Here is a 15,000-nt window from a genome sequence, read left to right on the forward strand (position 1 = left end):
TCATATCACAGTACTCTCATGTAAAAACTCATGTCTATATATGGCTTTATCTCAATTGCAATCCTTATTTTGCACTTGATTGCCATGTTGTTTTAGAGTGGTTCCATAATCTTGTAGACCTATAGAAACATCATTAACATTTATGGCCTAGTTTTTGAAAAAAAAGAAAGAAAAAAAAAATGAGGACACTGACAGTTGTAATTAAAATGTTAATCTTCCTGAAAGGAAAGAATATTGATAGATAAATATTGAATATGATATTTGTGGTAATGACAATGATTGTTTATTTATTTATCAAGTTTTATAGGGTGGGATTCATATAAAATGTTATTTTTGCCTTAATATTTTGTGGAGTGTTTTGTGTGAAACTCACCATAAGAATTTTGGTTTAACCTCAATTCAAATGGGAAAAAAACCCTTTTTAACAGCTATGATGAATGCCTAATTGTATCTTGGTTAACTGAGGGTTGAAGTTGGCTGGAAATGGCTTCACCTCCTTGGAGGTGATGACCATCACCACACCCCGACCTGTAGTAGGTGCTTCCCCTCCGATACTGATCATGCTGCTGCCAGGTCTTCTCACCTCAACTCCCAACCGCTCCAACTCCAACGATAGCAGAGGTAACTGCTTGTCCTGCCACAAGGACCAGATGTTCTAAGCGCCCAAGTTTAAGCCTTGGGCGGTCACTCAGGGTGGACACCACCTCTACTACCCCTGCCAATGTTGCCCCAAATAAAGGGGGTCTGCAGGCTATGGGGCCCAATGTCTGCCTGTGGGGTTCCCTTGGGCTTTGCCCCACAGGCCTCAAATTGGGTTGGTGCCTGCCAGGGTACAGGCTGGATGAGTAACTCTCATTCCCATCCTGTGCCCTCCCATAGGGACCCACAACCCACCTCCCTGGCTGGGTGGGAGGGACTGCACCCCTCCGCCCAGCATATCCATTTATTAACCCAATGCCGCCGGGGAAAATTAACAAAAAAAGGGGAAAATGCTGTGCCCATTTTCTATATTTTTTTGTGAAATGTCTGCCCAGATGGCTCTGCTAGTGCTTATCCACAAAGGAGTCAATTAGTAGACCTTTTGACCATACGTGATTTGAATTGGCAGGAAAAATGTATTTTTTACTAGTGCTATGAATATCGATGGTGTTATTTTTATTATAAACATTATAATTATTAAAATGTTTTTTTAATATTAGTAACAGCAAAATAAGATAACGTAAAATATTTTGTAAATCAAAGAAAAGGATGAATGGGCAAGACGGGCAGTACTCGTAACTGGCTCATTGTTGACTTAGTACAAGTATAGCCATCTATGTGTAAAAACAATCAAACAAGTACTAACATTGGGCTTAGCACGTATCTACCCGTCGTACCCGTCGGCAAGGGGTTAAAGACACTGCCAGTGAGTTATCTAGGGGAAGGAGGAAAGGCAAGGCCCACCTCCCCAAAGCCACCCATCAACCCAAGGGTGGCTGAGGGGCAGGAGTTAGCATAGAGTCCAGGACGTGTCCACACACTGGTGGGCCATGGCTCCATCCTCTGGAGCTTCTGCTGCTCCAAGATCCTCCACAGTTTAGACTGGGACCACAAGGTGTCCAGTTTCCATGTGTGGCCATGAGGAGGCACTGCAGAAGTCTCAATGACAGAGAGGCTGTGAACTGGCAAGGGAGGCTTATGTAGAATTGCTCCCTTTTTTGCACTAGGCTAGCCAGTGGTGGTAGCTGCAAGCGAGAAGGCATGCTATCACTTAACACTATCTAGGCTACCACACCATCCCTTCACATCACCCTGAGCATGAAGCACTCACCTATCATATGAGTTACTCATAACCAAAATGTTCAATCTACCATAAAATTATATAAAAAATATCACTATGTCATAAAAAAGATCAACAAAAGTATTGGTTGTTCACAAGGGGTTTATGGCTTATCATAGACTTGTATGGAGAGAGCTCATCCCTAATTGCTTTGAAATGAGAAAAGATGCATAGAGTTCTTATTCATTGAGGAATTACAGGTTTGTACGTTTGTGTAGAATGTGGATACGAGCTGTTCTCCAGCCAAGCCAAGTATGAGCACCACACACCATGGCCAGCTTTTACTAAGACAGTCCATAAGGATTCAGTAAGCAAGGTTCCAGAGGAGGGTCGTCCAGGAGCTCTGAAGGTAAGGAATTAGGAACCGCTGAGTTTCAAGTGAAGGTGCTTGTGCTTTTCTATTTTCCAAACTGTTTGTATTATTTCTCTTATATTTACATATGTACTCATCATAAGCCCTAAGCACTTATTTTTTTGTGCTAAATCTTTATATATTCATTCAAAAATAGCTTGGTAGATCAGTATATAGTTTTAGACTATATCCATCACAATTATAGGTTTTCCTTTGATAGTTTGATTATTACTCCTTTTTCATTAATCCATTAATCACTTTGATAGCACTAGCGAACCCCCCCCCCCCCCCCCCCCAAAGGAAAGGGTAAATCAGGTGAGGTCACAAGGACTTCTAATTGACTCATATATGTGTAGAGATATTTTACCAAAGAAAACTCAAGTGAACATGAAATTTTCCTGATAGATGACATGGGGCAAAAAATTAGGAATTCTAATATTTTATTTATTTTCAAGTATTAACATTGTAGAGAGGTTTTTAAAAATGTAAAACAATATTGATTTCTGGCCATAGTGAAGAATAATATTGGGTTTGAATGCAGCTTTTTTTCTGATCTCTTTGTTTTGTAATACATTTAAACAAAACATGAGACCAAACATAGGCAATAAATAGGTAACAGACTATGTTTTTTATAAGTATGATTATCATATATTATTATGTAATTCATGAAACTAAATTAACTGTTTGGAGAAGAGAGATATAATTCTCAAAGAAAATGTGATGAAAATTAATATGCTTTATATAATTAGTTCAAATATTACTTTAAGAATTATAGCAAAGTTGTATAGAGAATTATTAGCTATAGCGGAGGAGGAAGCAACTTGGGTATAGAATGAATGAATGACTTGATGCTTCTGTTATAACACAAATTAATGCTTTCCACATTTGTTTATAGGTTTAAATAATGCTAGGGCCCCTTCCTTAAATACCCACTGAATGTAATCTTCCTCTAAGAGCTTTGTGCAGTTGTGGCATACTCCCATCACCCCAGCTGTTAGCCTAATTCTTCTATGCTGGCATATACCTGGCTCCCAGCAGTCAGCCAAATTTTCTCACAACATGTCTGTCACGTCACCCAGCTTTAATGGGAATGGGATGCTGATTTGTGGTTAAATTTGGCATGATTTTTATCAGTGAATATTTACACTAAGATGTCAGTAGATGTAATCAGTATAGATAAAAACTTCATAGAAGATGGGAACTTTAATGTTCATTCCTCTTTAGGTAATCACTCATAAATCAAATTGGGTACTTTAACTCATTTCTGCAACTGGGCCATTTGGTGTACTACTCATAGAGTGACAGTAGCTCATTTGATGAGATGACTAGAATACATGCAAGCCCACTGTGTCTTTTTGTTTATTGATTGTGTTTATGAGACAGCAAACTATCCTTATTATTATTTAATCCACTATATTTCACTTATTGAGATAAGTATCCACCTGTATGACATATATTTACCTTTTACATTCACCATAAACTGCCACGCTTCTCTCCCCTATCAGGTGTCATGTGGAAAGTGTGGCAATGGACTGGGCCATGAATTCCTTAAGGACGGACCAGATGGAAAGATGTCAAGGTTCTGAATATTCTCACACTCCCTCAAGTTTATTGCTAAAACTGGTATGGAAGGATATAAGTTTACTTTGCATGGCCTCTTTGTTTTGGTTCTTTTATCTGTTTATGTGTGCTAGTGGTAATATATATTTATCAGGGATGAATGAACTTTCTTATCAAGCTCAGATATACTGCATCTTGTTACATAATGTAAATTGTAGATCTTATATTAATGAAAATAACACTTGTTTTTGTGGAGGAAAGTGTTTCATAAAGTTCTTGAAATTTAGATACATTGTTATAGTACGTACAATATTAGTTTACATACCTAAGGAATCTTGTATGATTAATTGTAAAAAGTACTTTAAATAGACTTCACTTCATGAAATACAATAAGATTAGTAAGAAAACATTTTCCAATTTTCACTTGAAGTGTTAATTTAATGTTTTTTTTATTTTTTTATTTTTTTATTTTTTTATTTTTCACTCCAGAGGGAGGTCAGATCGTGAATGGATCAGCTGAGGCAAATGGAAATTCCTGAGACAGGGACGGCACCTGCAAGTTGCCATCTAGCTCCTCTCAGAAGAAGGAAGAATGTAGACTGGTTTAATTTCAGTTTCACCTAAAAAGTGTTCCTGTTAGGAATATGTTTATATTATTGTTGGAATTATTTGAAGAAAATAGATTAACTAACAATATTAAGATTGATTCATATTTGGCAGATAATTTATTTGATTTTTAATTGTTACTTAATGCAGAGGAAAGTGCCAAAAAGACACATCTCTCAATTATGACTCGTGGACTAGTGACAGGAATGACCATTTATTGTGACCAGTAATATGAAGTTAATGAGTGAAACATGAATACATGAATTCCTTAATGGATGCTTATACTGGTCCAGCTACATGGCCATAACTGACATCTTTTAAGTCATATTTTTTTTCACAAACTTTCATTAAACAAAAGTCATGAAACAATATTGTTAGAGTTTTTTAATGCCTTTTTTTTTTTTTTTTTTTTTTTTTTTTTTTACATATATTTGATATATTATTTTGGATTCTTTTTAATGATGATAGTGTGTGACTTACCAGAAAAGTCAAATGGAATGTTAAAATGGCATATATTGTGGTAAAAGTAAAGATACCAATATTGGAATGGCAGATAGCTAGCTATTCAGAACTGGAATTTATTAAGATCTTGTCTGCTGTCAGTGTTATGAAGCAGAAAAGGTAAACTTGTCAGACAGTCCTTTTTAGTGGAAGATGTTTCTGGAACAAGCAGGATCTTTTTGATTCCATACCCATTTCCTCAAGTATATTGTTAGATTTCACTATAAATTATTAATGAGATAGAATTAAATTTTTGTTTCAATTTTCATGAAGGTTTTTAACAAAATATATATGAATAGCTAAATATACATAAATATGATCATCAGCCTACATTATGCAAGTGGACCTTAATTTACCCTTTGTTACTTATTTTATTTTAGTATACATATCAACAGGAAGGGAATGATGGTGTTTTCAGAAAGGGAATGTTAATATTTATATCTATTTTATTTGTTTTTCTGATTGCAGATATTTATGAAATATACTTGCCAGCTTAAGCTCACTCACCACACCAGCCAAATCCTCTCCTCTCCCCTTTTTTTTTCTTTTCTTCTCTCTCCCTCTCCCTCTCCCTCTCCCTCTCCCTCTCCATCTTCCTCTCCCTCTCCCTCTTCCTCTCCCTCTCTCCCTCTCTCCCTCTCCCTCTCCATCTTCCTCTCCCTCTCCCTCTCCCTCTCCCTCTCCCTCTCCCTCTCCCTCCCCCCTCCCCCCTCCCCCTCTCTCACTAAGTTGATTGTGATGATTTTACTATAGACATAATTTAATGACAATTCTACCTCGAGATTGCCTTACCTCCATCCATCACAAATTAAAAGTTGTAAAAAGCAGTGTTTGTTTTCAAATGTCTGTGCTAGCTCAATAAATAGGTACATTGATAAATTTGCTTGTCATTATCCTGCAATTCGTTCCTAATGAAATATATCTTTAAATTCTATATCTTTTATAATGCATTCCATTCTCTCCTTTTTTGGCCAAAATATTACTGAGTCCATGAACAGGAGACATAAAAAAACATTCATCCCTCAGTATTGTAGCTGACAGTAGCTTGTCATTAGCCATGGTGTTAACCCAATGCCGTCGGGGAAAATGAACAAAAAATGGGGAAAATGCTGTGCCCATTTTCTATATTTTTTGTGAAATGTCTGCTCATAGATGGCTCTGCTAGTGCTTAGCCACAAAGGAGTCAATTAATAGACCTTGTGACCATACGTGATTTGAATTGGCGGGAAAAACGTGTTTTTTACTAGTGCTATGGATATCGATGGTGTTATTTTTATTATAAACATTAAAATTATTATAATGTTTTTTAATATTAGTAACAGCAAAATAAGATAATGTAAAATATTTCGTAAATCAAAGAAAAGGGTGAACGGGCGAGACGGGCAGTACTCCTAACTGGCTCATTGGTGACTTAGTACAAGTATAGCCATCTATGTGTATAAACAATCAAACAAGTACTAACAGTGGGCAAAGCACGTGTCTACCCGTCGTATCCGTCGGCAAGGGGTTAAATCTTGAAAAGAATGACCTATTATTAACCCAGTGCTGACGGGCATGGTATGTATGTACATGCCATGCCCACTGTTAGTTTACTTTAATAATTGTTTTACTCATAGATAGCTAGACTTGTAAAAGTCACCAATGAGCCAATTACGAGTACTGCCTGTGTTGCCCGTTTACCCTTTTCCTTAATTTATGAAAATATTTTATGTTACCTTACACTATTTTCTCCATCAGCATTGGGTTGATATATATCCATCTATTCATTGATGTCAACATGTATATACATCAATCTAGTACACCTTAAAACAGCCTATTTGATTCTAAAAGTGAAACTTTATGTTGGCCAGATTTGGGATCTACAGAATGGGGTGATGGTGCATGAGGGGACTGCTAAGAATATTAGCTCTAAGAGTCAGAAACTCTTATTTTGTGGACATGAGTAAAGCCAGCTGGTTATCCTTGAGGAAAATCCAAAAGAAGAGCACTACCTAATCTGATTAATGCCAGAAAGTGTAATAACGGAGGTCAGTTAGATAGGAACTTGAGTCATATTCTTTGGATGACAGCTTGGGATAAAATGTAAATGTTGAAGATGTAGAATATGCTCATTCTAATAATGACTAAAATATGGTCAGGGGAAATACCAACCCTTTAATAATATAAAGATCTGTAATGCAGGCAATACAGATTCCTTACAAAACATTGCCATAATAAGTAACACTAAAAAGAGTAACTGGTATGACTGGAGAATTGAATCTGAAATATGAATCTCTGCAGAATGCACATGTACATGTTAACCCGACCATCATGGATTATGTTCTGTCCCCTGTAGTTTTTTGTGAATTTTGATACATACAGATGGCTCCACATGTGCTCAGCCAGCAAGGGGTCTATCAGTAGGCCCTAATGACTGATCCTGATTTCCCCATTCCTTGAATTGGCGGGAAAATGTGTTTTTCTTTTTAATGTAATTGCTTTCAATACAGTTATTGTTATTGATGATTTATGATCATTAAATTGTTATTAAAATCTTGGTAACATTTAAGACAATGAAATGTAAAAGACCCTTTCCAAAAGACATTTAGGACTAATTACTTACTCCTTGGTGATAAAGCACTTGTAGAGCCATCTATGTGTTAATACAATAAATAAACTTGTATTGCAGTGGGCATGGCATGTACTCTTGCCATCCATGCTGACTGGATTAGAAGAGGTATTATAGGTATTTGAATGAAAAACTAATCCAACCAATCCATTGAGACATGACATACATCCTATGCTGCTTCATTAAGCAGCATAGGGCAATTATATTATAATGGGGTAATGTCCTTTTTGTAGAAGACTACTATCTATACTGAAGAAAGGAGTAGTCTACATGGGGAATCCCCCCCAATCCTTTGCCCGTTGTTGTCGTGGGGGGGCTTAGGAGACGAAGACTGAGACCCAATGATGGGGAACTCCTCAACCTTGGGACTCAGCCATCGACTCAACTAATCTTGCATAGTCTTTTTTTCCCACTCATACTTTTCGTTTCAGTTTCTTCACCAATCCCTTCTACTATCCACCTCCTAAGGTGTGAGAGCCATGCTGAAAGGATGAAAGGCTGACTTTATGTCAGTCCTGAACGGCCTGAGGGAACCGTGGGCACGGTATTCCCCTGCCATACCTGGCCCTTACCCCTCAAGGGGACCCTGAGGGGTGGACTATTTTTTTCCCCAACATACTCCAGGCTTATCATGGCCAATAATGAAGACGTAACCCCACTCTTAGGGGCAATGAGGCTTGTCCCTTTATCAAATAGCCCCAATCCCGGCTCTCCTTTGACCATGGCTCCGAACACTGCAACAACTCCCCCATCATCAATGCATACTAGTACAGTATCAACCCTAATCAACAACCAACCTCCAGGAGACATTTCTACTCTCCCAACATGCTCAACTTCAACACCTTTACTCCCACAACCTTCTTCATCAACCACCCCATCTCCCCTTATTTCTACTTTACAACCTTATTGCCCACCTCCCCATAACACTACCCCCCTCAACACTACTCCCTCAACACTACTCCCTCTTCCACACGTCCCCGCACTTCTACTACCCCCACCTCTACAAGAATCCTAAATACTCTATTTAGCCCAGCCAAATGGGACCGATTTTTCGTGATCCCTCCCACAGCACCCTACTCTCAAAACACCCTCCTCTCCCAACAATGCCTCCAAAAACAAGTAGGCAAAGTCTCTTTCCGTAGCCGACCCGACCACTCCCGTCTCGTCACAGTAACAACTGAAAACGAAGCTATAGCATTAACAAAACTAACTGATCTATGTGGTAATCCCATCCCTACAGAACCTCATCCAACCCTCAATACTTACACTGGAACTGTCTCTATCTCCCCAACAGATTGCCCAATCCATGACAAAGAATGGTCAGATTGTGGAGAGGACTTACTCGCTTGTCTCATAGACTATGATGCAACATATGTACAATGCTACTCCATTCCTCCCAGAGGAAATCGTAAGAAATCCATCAACATTGCCAAAATTACTTTCCGTAGACATGACCTTCCCTTTAATGTTTAGGTGGGGAATCCCTATCTGTTCGACCATACCAACCTCCTCCTCGTCAGTGCCAAAATTGTTGGCGTTTAGGACACCCAGCCAAACACTGTCATTCCACAGCCAGATGCCCGCTATGTGCCCAACCTGGCCATACTCGATCAAACTGCTCTGAACAATCACGCACATGTGCAAACTGTGGCGGCCCCCATAATGTATTTTATGAAGGCTGCCCCACCTACAAATTTGAGTCTGAGATAGCAACTCTCAGATTCAGACTTGGACTCACTCTACGTGAAGCCAGACAGGAAGCACGTCGACGAGGCTTTTCTCTTACCCCATACTCCAGTAATGTCGCTCACTCTGCCAATCCTCCTACCTCCCAAGCTCCTACATCCTTCCCTAAACCTATTCCTCCTCCATCAAACTTCCCCTCTTCTACCTCCTACCTTCCCCAGTCAAATTCTTTTGCCATCCTAAACCCAGACACTCCAATCTCTACCCAATCAAATTATTTTGCCATCCTAAATCCAGACACCTCAATATCTACTACAGCCCCAACACCTTCCCCTCTTCCTCCCCGCACTACCCGCAGCAGACAGAATAAACATTCCACCCCCTCTTCCCCTACCTCACAATCACCTCCACCTTCCTTTGCCCCTATTTTTCAGACACCAGACTTCTCTTCCCCCCCTCACAAGAAAACCTTTATCTCACAAAACTCCCCAACCAACTCCACTACAGAAACCCTTGAAGATATCCAGAACTACATAATCGAGTCCCAAACTAATACTCATCCACCTTCAAATTCTACAACTCCCGCTCCCTCCACACTCAAAGTGACTGCCGATATCCATCCTCCTCCTACTCATATTCTCCCTACACCTAATCCTCCTACCCCATCCCAACAAAACCCATTCCCCCTGACTCCAGCCCCACCTATATTAACCCTCCCACTATCCCCTCTATCCCTTCCACTCCCTCCTGGATACACACGTGGAACCCTTATGTCACAAGTACCCTCTTCCCCAGACCCTCTACCTCCCGACACCCCTCCTGATACAACACCACCTCCCCAACCTCATTCTTTATCCCACCCTCTAGCACCTTCCCCTTCAAATTCTCCAACACGCACTGCAATCTTTGCCAGTAAATCAACGAAAGTATAACTATCCTTCATTGGAACATTCGCGGTTTCCGAATGTTCCTCTTTCAGTCCCACATATTCTTTTCATGCCCACGTCCTCCCTACATAGACATCCCAACTTATCAGACATCCTTACAGAATCTCACACTTTCTGCTTTGACAACCTGTTTTCCTTCCTCAAACGCATATATATCCTTCACTTGATCTAACCCCTTTACATTACCTCATCCGACCCTAACCCATTCACTCACCAATTCCTTAACCCAGCTTTAACAACTAATCACTAACCCAACCATCCTTCACTGACATTAACTATAGTGCTATATGACCTTAGATGTCTAGCACATTTATTTTGCTTTTAACCATTAACCATTAACCATTACATGGGGAATCAACTAAAAGAAAACACACACACATCGATACTTGAAAATTATCTATAGCGATTCCGATACATTCACTCTTCGAAGACAGTTAAAGCAATACCAATACATGTATTGCTGAGACTTTATTCTAAGAAAATGTCCAAACTAATATGTAAATATGTAAAAAAAAAAAAAAAAAAATAAGAGAATATGAGTAACAAAGGTAAAGAGACCCCCAATCCTTTGCTCTTTGTTGTCATGGGAGGGCTTAGGGGACAGGGACTGACGACCAAGTTAGGAAATCACCCCAACCTTGGTCCTCAGCCCTCACCGCAACTAATTTGGCATAGTCTTTTATTCTCCTTCTTTCCTTTTCCGTTTCTTCATCTCCTTATTCTGTCCACTTATCCTAATCGCTAAACTAGTTTTCGCCATAATACTTTATCATAATCCTCCCTACTCCCTTAACTCCTTCCTCTTCTAACAACCTTAGCTCCCCCTCTCTACCCCTTTCACTACCATACAACCCTCTACTATTGTTCAACCTATAGCTTTACCCCTAATCATTAACTCATTCCTAACCCTTCTCTCTCTCTCTCTCGAGAGAGAGAGAGAGAGAGAGAGAGAGAGTGAGAGAGGATGTGTTTGTATGCGTGTGAGAAAGGGAGTGTGTGTAAGAGGTTGTGGAGATGCCTCCTACTTGAGACTGGTCGGAAAGTGATAGTAGTTCATAGCTTGACTCTTTATAGAAGAAAAGGTACAATACAAATAAATTAATGATGTAACCGAGAACGGTGCTTGGCCGTGGTGCATAGCTAGCCCCCCCCCCCCGGGGGGGTATGCCGGTAGTGTTCTTGACTGTGTGACCTCTGGGCTAACTGGTCACTTTGGGTCAAGCGTAATCGTCATCTTGGTTCCTGTTAGGGTGCTGATTCTGGAACACACGTGGAGCCTGGCTTGGCTAGAGGTGGAGCATCCTGTCATTGCCATAAAGACCTTATCCTTGGCCCTCTACTGGCCGGGGGCGCGCCACTGCTTCAGCGCTTGCCCCCAGCCTATCGTACTGTGTGTTTATTATTAGTACGTACGTACCAGTCCATGTACTGAGGCACCCATAGCCTTTTACAGAGAGTGTGTGTAAGAGCCTTAGTACAATGGCTATGGTTACCCGGCTTGGCTCTTTATTAAGGGAAAAAGTACAACACAGTAAAGGGAACACACGAGACGTTGTCTTGGGGCAAGCGCTGGTGTCGCGTGTCCAGCCAGCCAGCCCTGGGGCCCGGAGGCTAATGGAGACCTGGGCAAGGGGACTTCTAGGAGCGAATTGAAGGGTCAGACGAGGTCAGATATAATCGTCATCTAGGGCCCGCTGGGGTGATGGTTCCAAATTGACATAGAGCCACGTGGTAAAGCCTAATGGCTTACACAAATCGTGCTTATGTGCATGCCATAGAGAGAGAGAGAGAGGGGGGGGGGGGGAGAAGGAGTGAGATAGCCAGTCAAGCGAGAAAGAAAGAGTGTGTGTGTGTGTGTGTGTGTGTGTGTGTGTGTGTGTGTGTGTGTGTGTGTGTGTGTGTGTGTGTGTGTGTGGGAGAATGAGAGATAGAAAGAGTGAGAGAGACACAGAGAGAGAGAGAGTGTGTGTCAGGCGAGAGTATGTATGTATGTGTGCATCTGTGTGTGCGTGTGTGTGTGTAATGATACTGCTACGCCAGAGGGTCTTTGTCTCTGTGCGAACGTGTGCGAGCGCGTGCGAACGCGTGTTGGTGTGTGTTGACATGAAGATGACGCGGCTGGCGGAGGAGCGGGAGGAACGGGAGCAGGCGAGGAGACGAGTTTTGGTGCCGCTCCCGTGTTAACCTCGCGTGTGCCCTTCTCCAGCCTGATATACTTTGTGTTGCCCTGTTATAAGCTGTATTGTGCAGTGTGATGTGCTGGTTTACCTCCTGTATTGTGCCTATAGAAAAGTGTACGGGTAAATAACTAGTGTAAATAAAGGAAAGACTGTGATTGTGAGTTTTTCTTTCGTGCCCTGCCTCGCCCGTGGCGTTTCCCCTCGTGGTGTTTTGGGACGGCGTGGTACTCGGTGCCTCTTGGAGCTGTTCAGTGTTCACGACCCTGTGGATAACACGCCGTCTGCCTAGCCTGCCTCGTGTTGGTGGCAGGTAGAGAGGCGGCCGGCGTAACAATACTACTACTACTACTACTCCTACTAATCCTTTTGTTGATTCTCATGCAGCTATGGGCTGAAAATATACATAAAAATGCGGTTTATATATATTTATATATAAACACATATAAACAATATAAACTAACAATCTATAGCAATAATGTGTTGTCTCCCTCCCGTACTGAGAGGAGCGATCTCGGGAAATGTCTCAAGCACACTGGCTCTGTGGTAACCTGTCACAACTTGTCCCCTACAGGGAGCCAGGATGGGATGGTGTGCATTGAAGTCTCCCCCTATGATCACTCGGTCTTGTGCTGCAGTACCACAGACCTAGCTGATGTGTAAGTCCCTACAGCCTGGCCTTCTGTACACATTGTACAGCTTGAGACCCCCCCCCCCCCCACTCTATCAGGTGAATCTCAACAGCAAGAGATTCAACGGTGCATCGACTATTGCAGTGTTGGGGATTGTTACTCTGACCAAGGTGATCAAGCCACTGGTGCCAGCTGTGCTTGGCAACATGAAGACATGATACTCTGAGAAGCGAATAGTCCGCTCTGTTAATATTTCCTGGAGCATAACAGTGTCAATGTTCCTTGATCGCAATATTGCGTGGAGGATGGCATTTCTTGTATCGAAGTCAGTTTCCCAATTAATGGTGGTATCTGACAACTCCATTGTGAAATCCAAGCTGACTGAGGGATCTTCATCTGTCTTAGGCTGTTTATCAGGTTATTTATGGGTTCACTGGGAAGTAGAGAGCCTTTGGTAGCTCTGACTTCTGTTGCTGTGGCTTTTCTTTTATCAGGCTTTGTCTGCGTGTTTTTTTCCCCCTTAGCTGGCTTAACCTGGGTAAGGTCAGTCACTGACTGCACAGATTCAGCCTGTTTTGGATCTGCCTGTGAGGGCTTGGCCAGGATTCGAGTAGGGAGGGAGTTTCGTCCTGGGGTAGGGTAGGGGCTGGTTTGGCCCCATCCAGCTTTCTCCCTCACAGGGCTGGGTCATTGCCATCATGGCGACCGTGACTGCCTTCGCCTCCTCAAAGTTGTTGCTACATCAGTGACTAAAGTCAACAGGAGAGTCATATCTTCCTTCCTCATAAAATAGACGATCCTCTCCTGGGGAGACTTTTGCAGTGTCCTTTGAACCTTTATTCCTCTAGTTCTTTTTTGCAAACTTTTAAGGGCAGAATTTGGAGGTGTCCTCTTAGGAGGTCGAGGAGCCTTTTCCAGGAACAAAGTCTGGTCGTTTTTTAGCAACCTCTTGTAACCTGAGGGCCACCTCCTTCCTGACAGAGCAAGTCAGGCTCCAGGCATGATAAATGTCAAGTCCCAACTGTGCCAAGAGGCACAGTTGGGAAATTTGGCTGTTGTGTCCCTTTGTTCTTCCTTGTGTGCCTTAAAGCACACCTATAGACACCACATTTGTGCTTGGCCTTGCAGCTAGCCTGATGATGACCATATGTCTGGTACTTGAAACACCGAAGTGGCTCAGTCACATAGGTTCTGAAGCTGTAGGAATCCCAGTTACCCAAATCAAGGGTAGTGATTGGAGCATCTTTCAGGGTCACCAAGACTTGTCTAGTTGTGGTCTTCCCTTTCGACATTTGGGAAGCCCCCACGACCTGTGGGTGTGATATGATCAGATCCACGTCAGATATGACTGAGAAGCCAAGTAGCATCATCTTGACTCTCCCATCCTCGAGATTCAGTGATGAGATACGCACTTTCCTCTCATCTTTAAGCTCTGTCGGTTCCTGCAGGAAATTCAGGGTAGCTTGATCTTTAGGGACAATGATCATGCCCTGGTCTCTGGCAACCCGGATTGACAACCAGATTTTTCTCTGCATCCCCAATGCTCTCAGCAATTGATAGGCATTGGCGAAGCCTTCAGGTTTAGAGGGAGCCTTAAATTGCAGGAAACGCCTAGGGGGTCCAGACTCTCCCTCAGAGGCTGTCTCCGGCCAAGGTCGGTTTAGACAGCCCTTTCGGGTTGGATTCTGAGCTGTGGTCGTGGGAGCAGCTGCTGGTTTGGTTGGACCAGCTTGTGCTCCCGTCTCGGCCAGAGAAGTCGTCTGAGAGGAAATCTGAAGTCTCCCTGGGTGCAGGCCTGGAGAGGCTAGCACGAGAATCCATCTGCTGGACAAATTCATGGAAGATATGTTTCTGGATGATGGGTTCTCTTGACCATTTTAGCATCAGGTCTGACAGTCAGCCTGTGGTTTTTATTTTTGCTTGCCACTAGAAGCCATAAATGGCTTCAGAGTGACTGCTATGGTCAGTGTCTTGTATGGTTCGTCATCATCTGCCTCAGTTTCTGGGAGTTTTGGTAAGTTAATAGCCATGTAATTACGCAGTTATTTCACCCTTTCATGCCCCCACCCACCACAGATTCCAACAAGGGGAAACTTTATGTTAGAATTTACA

The 15,000-nt window shown here is 42.0% G+C and overlaps 1 protein-coding gene across 2 annotated transcripts in view; it reads left to right on the plus strand.

Moving 5' to 3' along the window:
- LOC125043133 (methionine-R-sulfoxide reductase B1-like) overlaps positions 1 to 5,717 on the plus strand; it is a 10,809-nt gene extending 5,092 nt beyond the window's left edge. The window contains exons 2-4 of one of the 2 annotated variants that reach the window (XM_047639087.1): positions 2,020 to 2,168; positions 3,677 to 3,794; positions 4,221 to 5,717. In XM_047639087.1, coding sequence (XP_047495043.1) covers positions 2,020 to 2,168; positions 3,677 to 3,794; positions 4,221 to 4,270 — 317 coding nt within the window. In that variant the 3' untranslated portion in view covers positions 4,271 to 5,717. The remainder of the gene's footprint in view (positions 1 to 2,019; positions 2,169 to 3,676; positions 3,795 to 4,220) is intronic. The other variant, XM_047639088.1, reaches the window with a different exon arrangement.
- The last annotated feature ends 9,283 nt before the right edge of the window (positions 5,718 to 15,000 follow it).

Source organism: Penaeus chinensis, chromosome 33 (assembly GCF_019202785.1).
Source record: "Penaeus chinensis breed Huanghai No. 1 chromosome 33, ASM1920278v2, whole genome shotgun sequence".
Classification (NCBI taxonomy): domain Eukaryota; kingdom Metazoa; phylum Arthropoda; class Malacostraca; order Decapoda; family Penaeidae; genus Penaeus; species Penaeus chinensis.